Source organism: Condylura cristata, unplaced genomic scaffold, assembly GCF_000260355.1.
Source record: "Condylura cristata isolate star-nosed mole 26May11 unplaced genomic scaffold, ConCri1.0 scaffold00031, whole genome shotgun sequence".
In the NCBI taxonomy this organism is placed as follows: domain Eukaryota; kingdom Metazoa; phylum Chordata; class Mammalia; order Eulipotyphla; family Talpidae; genus Condylura; species Condylura cristata.
In genome coordinates this window covers 13,080,086-13,089,390 of record NW_004567132.1, presented here as the reverse complement: position 1 = coordinate 13,089,390, position 9,305 = coordinate 13,080,086, and the positions used below count along the sequence as shown (strand labels likewise).

Here is a 9,305-nt window from a genome sequence, read left to right as displayed (position 1 = left end):
GGCACCAATTTTAAAACATGAACATATAATGATAGAAGACATTTGGAATCTGTCTTCCCTTATCTTTCTCTTTTAGTGGACATTCCATGTTGCCTATGTACCCCATGACTTTAGTCTCCTGACCATTGAAGAGTGAGTTTTATGGCTTTTTGAACCTAACAGATTCAGGAAATTTGGAATTGACATTCAAAATTATTAGACATTAACTTTGAACTGGAAAGACTTGAAATCATGGGAGAAAAGGCTGACATTTTGGTGCAGTCATCTTTTGCCATGAGTACAGAAAAAAGATCTGTAAGATGCTTAGAAAAAACACGTAGAACTTGAAACAGAGAACAAGGAGAGAGAAGAAGACATGGAGCCTTGGATCTTGGTATAAATATAGTTGTTGGTTCCAGTCTCTGATTCTCAGCTGCCTTGCTTGCCCCAAGATTATTCTATATACTCTTATGTCCTTGCAATAAATCCCACTTTCTGGTTTAGCTATGCTGAGAGGAAGTCTGCCCTACTTTTCTGAATGTTCCTGTGCACATCAACTGGGCAGTCTTCAGAGCACTTAGAGATATTTGAACCATTCCCAAATCTGTGGCTAGTAGTACTGAAGCACCTGAAGAGACTCTTTATAAGGGACAGGGCCTGGGTATAAACTAATAGTTGGATCAAATGCACATCAACTTCATGCCACCACCATGTTACATTTTTAATCCTGTGCAGTCCAGTCAAATCATGAGGAATTTTATTGTAAACTGCATTCTATGAAGATAGAGTTAGCAGAATTCATTTTCAGAATGACATAATAAAAATCATTTTTCTGCAGAGAATATTCTGACGAAATCCACAGAAACATTTATTTTAGTCCTCCATTCTTCCTCCGCACAAGGAAATGTTCAAAATCCAGAGTACATCAAAATTAGCACATTTTTCTGAGAAAACAAACAAGCTTGCTCCTGATTAAAACAAAAAAGAAAAGAAGCCAGTGTCAATGTCTTTGCAAAGACATTTTTGGGGAGGAGGTGGGGTTGGGTCTATGACACAGTTTTCAAACTATCTGTGCAATAATTTCAAGATATATAAATATTAAATAAATTGACCTGGAACTCTGGAAAGTTGCTGTTCAGTTAGGTTCCTAAGAGGATTTGTTGTTTTTGTTTAAGTTATTTTTTGTATGTGCAGAAATGATTGAATTACAAAGTCAATAGCTTCTTCATTTAGTCATTCATGCATTAACTGGTGTTCTCTGTGGACATGCCTGAGAATAGTCTGATCATTCATCAGGAAAAACTTCAACTCTCATGCTTGTGTTGTGCTAGCTACATACTGGATACTATTCTATATGCTTTTAAGTATTTAATAATTTGCTTCATTGTGATAGGTCCTATTGCTATTCTCATTTTCGGGATGAGTAAACTGAAACAGAGAGAGGTCTAAATACCTTGCCTGGGAATTTGATTCTGGATACTGTGCTTTTAACCAGTTGTAAATATTGCCTTTCAACAATGGTTCTGGCGTACACAACATGTGTTCAAAGGAATCCAGTATTGATGTCCTTTGTGAACACGCCCAAGATTATTTAGCTAGTTCCAGCAGCATTAACTTGTAGTACATTGTAGCAAGACTACTCACCTTCATTTTCTTCAGCCACATATGTTGGAATGCCCTTACACATGACAGAGATGGGTTTTCCAAACCTATCCAGGTCATCAACCCTGTCAGAGTTGACAGTATACATCAGGCCCTTAGGAGGTGGTCCCTCTGGTCTCTGAAGTTGAGTGTGGAGCAGACAGGTAGAAAGAAAAAGAGAGAATGAATGTCAAGCCCAGTGGTTTGCTGAATTGAGGGTTAGGAGCAATTAAGGATTGAATTGCTTGGTAATGATTTTTCCACAATCAAAACAAAGATGAGTCAATTCTAATCCTGTATACTACAGATTTCTGTTTCCCAAAGGGTTCTGCTGGTTTAAATCCTCAGTTTCTCATGACAGCAGAAGTCTGAAGCTAAATTTATTCTGAAACTTGGATCAGAATAATAACCAGCTTCTGGTAATTAAGTTTTTTAATTCCTTTACCTTAATAACTAGAGAGAACCATTTACCAATATCAATTATAAAAATGTGAACTCAGGTCAGTATTTTAAAGAATGATAGATGCCTTCTCCCCACACAGCTTAACTAAGGTTGCCAAGTAAAATACAGAATATCCATTTAAATTTGAATTTCAGAAAAACAGTTACTAATTTTCAGTATAAGTATATCCCCAATATTGCATAGAATATACTTATGCTATAAAAAATGTATCCATTGTTTATCTGAAACTCAATTGGGTATTGTATGTTTTATTTGCTAAATCTAATTTCCCTAACTCAATTCTTGTAGAAAAATGCCCTTGGAGAGTTGCCATGGCCTCTTATTGGTATGAACAGAACTTTACTCCTATGGCGAAAGGTTCTCAGGTGTCCTGCCCAGCCTCTGTAGAGGCAGGGGTGATCCACATAATTTCAGTGTGGTGGCAACTGCATTGGAAGATTCCAATTTCTTTATTTTTATATTTTCTATATATGTATATTTTTTCTTCACATATTCATTTTGGCAAAAGATCATCTTTCTTATGTAGCAGCAGTTGGTTTTTTGCAAATTCTGATTTATCTTCCCCTTATATACTGTACACTAAACATAGTGTGATCAAGAAAGCATGATTATAACTTTCTTATTATTTACTAGAGATCATAAGACCTTCCTCAAGCAAAAAAAAAAAAACTATTTTTACCTTCTGTTTGGCCAGCGCACCAAGGGCTTGAAGAGAGGGCATGACTTCCTTGTTCATTCTGTGCACAACGCACATCTTCTTTCTGAAGAGTCTGATGGCAGCAAAGTTCTGTTAAAAGAATAAATCATAAGTGAGAAGTATGTTCTCCAAGGAGTTCTTTGTTTGTTTGCTTGGTTTGGTTTGGTTTTACCAGCAGTGGAAAACTAAAGTTCAAGATCATGGTGTCTTGGCATGAGTGCACTGGGCCTTTTTTACAACCATATTTGATGTTGACATTTATAAGGATAGAATACAAATGCCTTCAGGACAGAGACTGGGTGTCTTATTTCAGGTTCTTATGGTAAGAGTCACTCTGTATGTCTGTTTTGCTGAAATAAACTTTAAATAACTCTTGCTTTAACCACCTTTGCTTTTCACAGAATTTCAAGGAGGCAGATAGGATAGGAATTCCTTTTCTAATTGAGCAGATGTTGAACTTGAAACAGAGTTAGCTTTTTGAAAGCATGTTTATTAAACACAGAGCTGGATATTACAGTTAGGTCTCCTACTGGAGCCACATTTTTTTTTGTTTGTTTCCCTTAATAATTAATACTTGTCATTTATATCTTCTTTGGTCCTTTTAAATTACAGATGAAATGTCATTTTCTCTCTTTTTAGAAGGAAATTGAAAATAGGATAAGATAGGTTGGGTCTTAATAGTAATGAAATGATGTAGGGCTTTCATCATTATTAAAGGTATTTGCAGGTAAACTCAAAGAACATTTATATTTGTCTCATAGCCCCAAAATTCCTTGAATATAGTGCTTCTCATCACTGTTTATTGATTTGAATTTTAACTAATGATGGGAACTTGGATAACAGTTATATATAGGGAGTGGAACTGGTGACCAAAGTAGGACCTTTGACTTATAATTCTATGCTAACATGCAGTTAGAAATTATTTACTTTTTAGTTTTTTATGGTTACAAGGTTATTTTTGTTGTCGTTCATCCTATTTAGAAAGAGCAGAAGCTGCACCCTGGCTACGCACACTGTTGTAATCCCAGATGCTGTTCCAGGAGTCCCATCCATTGTTATTGTCCACATTGGCCACGTTATGTGCATTGTTGATGCTCACTGACTGACGCCCACTGTCATCACTGTTGCTGTTATCGTTGACGTTGATACTCTGAAATTTATAAGAAATTGACAATTATTTAATATCACATTGCTTTAAAATGCATTTTGGTGACACACTTTAAAATGTGAGACTTACATAGCCAGAAAAGGCAGGTACCAGGGAGATGCCAAGAAGTCCAGCAAAGACAATCTGAAATGACAAATAACAGCTATGTGGCAAAACTGTGTCCTCGGCTTTCTTTTCTACCCAAGATCATGAGGAACATTTACTCTATTACCCCTCTTTTGAGTGCTCTTTTCTTATTTGAATGTATATATTTTTTAACAAGACAAAGTTTTAATAATGATAGAGAATTGTAGGTTTTATTGATAGTAATGATGCTACTGAGGTAGGTTGAGAAGTTTTAATATTGGTCTTATGAAAAACAGATGGAATGTCAACATATTGGAAAATAAATTTGGAAATGTATAACATGTTATGAAATGGTTATAAATTCTGAGAATCACATCTGAAAATATTTAGTTAATTTTCCTATTTAATCTGGCATGCTTTCCTCCTTTTTCTAGACCTTCTAATAGCAAGAGTATGTTTTGATTACAAAGAACTATTTAAGCAATGGAAGCAGGTTAGAAGTTGATAATGAGACGCCAAGAAGGGAGTGTTTGGCTATCAAGTGTAGTTAGCAGAAGGGTAGCCAGCTGTGCTAAGGAACTGGTTTACTACTTTGTCTTTGGAAATAGGACATGGAGCTTTACGGAAGGCATCTGATAACGAGAACCCAGTCTTATTTTGTTTGCCTGGACAAGATGGGTTGAGAAGTGAAGTGATGGTTCAAGATAATTGTTTTATTAATCCTGTCTTCTCCTAACAGGTGAAAATTTGTCACCTAAAAGGTCAGAGGCAGAGGAAACTTAGAGGTGTACGCGCATAATATATGCTATCTTTTCACAGCTGAAGAAATTGACCTTCAGATGTTAAGTGAGTTGGCCATTGTTCACTTGACCAAGATTGTAACTCTTTTTCATGGAAGAACTAGAAGAGAAAAAGAGAAACCATACTTGACCTGTATTTGAAGATTCCCCCCTTTTCCACAAACCATGCTGTTATTAGAACTTATTTCCAGATAATTATTGTACAGTTTCAACTCCATTCTGAACCAGAGTCTGCTAGGATGTATTTTAGTGTTTAGTATGCTGAAACAAGAAGCTAGCCACTTGTTTTTAATCTCTCTGCATCTTTTAACAAGTAACAGACAGAACCAGCAGATATTTTGGCAGTTTTGTTGTCTACATGTTATATTCTGGAGCCACAGGTGAGACGTGATTTGAGCTACATGCTTCAGGTAATTTTCAAGAATAAATAACTATGGACAAGGTCCAAACAATCCTTTCTTACTTGGAGATCCATTTTATAGCAAAAATATCACAATAAGCCACCCACTTTATTTGAGACTAAGCTTTTTATCTTGCCTAAAAATGCTTGGGAGTCTTGATCAAAAGAGGGATTTAAGAATGTGGATAAAATTCAGGCATGTTCTGTGAGTTAAGGACTTTCTGTGTCCAGCTATAAATAAAAAGATTTGGAAAGTAATTTTATTAAAGATAGGATGGCATGCTCAGACAAATATCTAACCCTAGGGTAACAATCCGTCTCTCCTGAGATACTAGTAAGTGTCACAATTGCATGAAAAAGATTTTTCAAAAACACTTTGAGGTTGTTACAAGAAGCAGTTCCCCTTAGCTTAGAATATGATCAGTTTCCAATTATAAAATAGCAAATTCAAAAGGAAAAGTCTACTCACTGTGAACTTCATCTTGGCTTCACCAAAGCAGTGGAGTGGAGAGGATAGGCATGGACTCATATATAAAAAGCCTTCTCATATTTGCACTTGGCCAGCTTTACTCAAAGTAGGTGTGACCAGGTAGAGTCAAAGACCTATCTTTCTCTGTTTCCTTTATCAATGCCATTATCTGCAAACCAGGAAGTTTTTTTGAGTATCTGCCTGGTTAGTAAGGCACTTTGACATGCAGTTGATCTGACTCACCACTTGTTGAAATTGAATATATCACAAAAACCTCAATATGTTTTATGATAACTTCTGATCCAAATGCAGCAGTGGGTGTGTATATTTTATATATAATTATTACTCAGATTTCAGAAAAGAATAATCCCTAAAATCAAACAAGACCACAGATGAGCAAGTATGAGCACACTGGGCCTTGCAGATAGCAGCTCCTCTAGGGCTGTGGCGATGGTTTCCTCCTTACGCCTTCACCTGAGTGCATTGTAAAGGTTTTATTCAGAATAATTTTTAAAAATCTCTTCCCCCTGCCCTCCTGAGTGTCTCAGATCTATGGTCAACCTTCAATTATTAGTCTTACAGTTTGTCTTTATCTGATCCTTTGTTTGGTTTCTCTAAATTTAACATATAAGTGAAACCATCCACATTTACTTATTTTTCTCCCTCTTTCACTTAGAATAATCCTTCCAGTTCCATCCATGTTGCCACAAATGATAGGGATTTATCTATTTTGGTTGTCAAATAGTATTCTATTGTATGTACCACATCTTCTTGATCTACTCACTTGTTCTGAAGGATTTAGATCATTTCCATATCTTGGTGATTGTGCTGCCATAAACAGAGGAGTACAGGATAAATATGTTCCATTAGTTACTCTGCCCAAACCTACAACTTTCTGTAATACTGACCTCTTTCAATGAAAGCGCCATATTTCTGGTAACAGAAACTGGGAACTGTTTTCACCCCTTCTTACCACCACATCCAGTTAGTTTCTGAATATTTTCATTTTGTCTCAGAACTGTTTCTCAATTCTGGCTATGCCATGGCTTCATTCACTCAACTTTTTTTTTTTTTTTTTAAAGATTTATTTATTTATTCATACAGAACTGGGGTACAGGCCAGAGGCTCAGGGGCGGTGAGAGGCTTCACCAGAGACAGAGTGGGGAGCAGAACAGGCAGATCGACGAAGTACACTGCTGAGGGGAGCAGCGGGCGGGTCAGGAGAGGTCTGGCTCGCCATGTGGTCTCCTCCGGGGCAGGCGGCAGGCGGGAATCGAACTCATACGGAAGTGGCTTCAGATTCTCAGTGCTGTGCTTTAACCCGCTGCGCCACCAGGGAGGGCCCATTCACTCAACTTTTACATCAATTGTGTTATTGATTACTCAGCTCACTAGTTTCATATTCCAGTGCATTTGTTTTGTTTTGTTTTACTGAAGTTTGGCTTCCTAAAGTACATACATAAATAACATGATTTTACCATGCTTAGAGACATCTGCTGATAGTCTAGAAGCTAAACCTAAAATTCACTGAAGTGGCGTGGAAGGTTCTTTATAGTAATATGTCCAAAGCCTCCTCAGCTGGTCTCTCACTATATGTCATATTCCTCCACTCCAACTGCACTAGGGTTCTCACTATTCCTGGAACATTCTACTTGTTTCATGTCTCCTTTGCATATGGAGTGGAGTGGGAGGATAGGCATGGACTCATATATAAAAAGCCTTCTTATATTTGTACTTGACCAGCTTTACTCAAAACAGGTGGGACCAGACAGAGTCAATGACTCTACCCCTGGCTTTCCCCTAGTTGGTAGGCTGAAATTCACTTTTCAAGGTCCTGTTCAAACACCACTGTCTCCCTCACATTTTCTCCATAGCTAGAGGAAACTTTCTTGCTAGAATTATGAAATAAATCTCAATCTCAAAATATACTTTTAGATAATTTAATTTGCATAAAATTACAATAAAATTTAATATAAATAATGATAAAAAGGTTTTCATCAGAAGCAGAGAGTAGAGGTTGTTACTTGATCAAACAAGTAAGTGCTCAAGACTCTCTTGGAGGTGAATTAAAGTTTGAGATTATCCCAACTCCACCCCTGATCTCTCCTACTAACTGAAGCTGCTATATCAAATTGCTAAGAGGAAAACTGTATCTCATTAATTACTGATCAGTAAATTTCTCCTTTGGAAACCATCCTGAGCCCATTATTATCCTTTCATTTGTGGATTGGAATCACAGAATGGGCTTGCAAGGTTTTAAAACTTGACACACTATCAACAACTTTTCAAAAAAATTGGTATGGCTGTATTAGCATATGTGGTTAGATTTTGTTCATATTTCTAAGTGTCTGCTAATTTATTTCAAACTTACTCTCTAACTACAAGAGATCAACAAGCTTGGGGTAGGGGACAGACCTGTGAAGAGCTCTTCATCTACTATAGAAGTTGTTTCATATCACTGCAGAGTTCAAGAGCTGATTTCATGGTACCTTGAGGCTCAGTCATGTGTAGTAACTTTTGTACATAGGTGAACTAGCATATGTTTTGATTGTCATAGCTTAGCAAGGATTCCAGGTTGACATTTTTTTCTAGTGAGTTACATAGTCTGCTGATCTAGAAGATACTCCATCCAAGCAGATAGATGATAGATAGATAGAGGGAGAGACAGAGAAGGGAGGGTAAAAGGGAGGGAAATGGAAGAAGAGTTGGGGTGTGGGGGGGAGAGAGAATTAGTTAAGTGTCCAAGAAAGCTCATCTGAGAGACTTATAACTGACATTCACTTATCAGATGTGCTTAAAATAGAGAGAAATCTCTGTACAAAGCGAGAAATCTGTCATAGTGTTTCATTCAGATTCTCTTAACCTTGATTAACCATAGAATTAAAGTATTTTGTTTGTTCTTTAGTGGATTTATTTCTCCTAACACCTATTAACATCTTTGGGGAGCGTTATCTTTCTAAGGGAAGTAACAATTATATTTCCTCTGAGAATGCACCCTTGATCTGAAAATCCCTTTGGGGAGCTGCTGGATGGAACTAGGAGTGAGTAGAACTCTATACAGTCTGTCCTGTTTCCTTCTTTCAATGAGACCTTTTGCTGTTTAGGTCTTAGATTTCCTAAGGTAAAAGTGAAGACATTCCTTGTTTATACACTATTGTTTTCATGATTCAATAATCATAGAAATCTTTTCCTCTGTACTTTGTGTGCTATGTATGAAGCTTATGTAGGAGTGGGGATCAACCCTAACCCCAATCTTGGTCTCATTCAAGATCAAAAGTCTTAAAGAGGCATCAGTAATACTCTTGCTTTCCCTTACCTTGTAAGCTAAGTCTTACATGTCTTTGCTCTTTCTTTGCAGAATGACAGAACATATTAATGCTCTTATCATCTCCACAGAACCTAGACTATGTGATATTCAGTAGGACTCTTTAAAAACTCAAAATTGTATAAAGGAGATGCGTAAACTAGAGGATAAACATAAATTATATTATTCATTTCTGATTTTTGCAGCCAGTTGGAGAGTTTCTGTGCTACATTAGCTAGAGTGACATACCAAGGGATTCCAATGCTATGGTTTGACTTCTGTGTTCTGGGGTTAGAGTGGACCAAACTAGGCCCTCCC

General features: G+C 36.9%; 1 protein-coding gene across 1 annotated transcript; it reads right to left on the bottom strand.

Moving 5' to 3' along the window:
* Nucleotides 1-852: 852 nt before the first annotated feature.
* On the bottom strand, nucleotides 853-5,743 carry GKN1 (gastrokine 1). Its single transcript, XM_004691349.1, has 6 exons — nucleotides 5,684-5,743; nucleotides 4,018-4,071; nucleotides 3,793-3,930; nucleotides 2,763-2,870; nucleotides 1,624-1,759; nucleotides 853-947 (listed from the first exon to the last, which is right to left on the bottom strand). Exons 1-6 carry the CDS (start codon nucleotides 5,741-5,743, stop codon nucleotides 853-855), a joined length of 591 nt encoding a protein of 196 aa, XP_004691406.1.
* Between the last annotated feature and the right edge of the window lie 3,562 nt (nucleotides 5,744-9,305).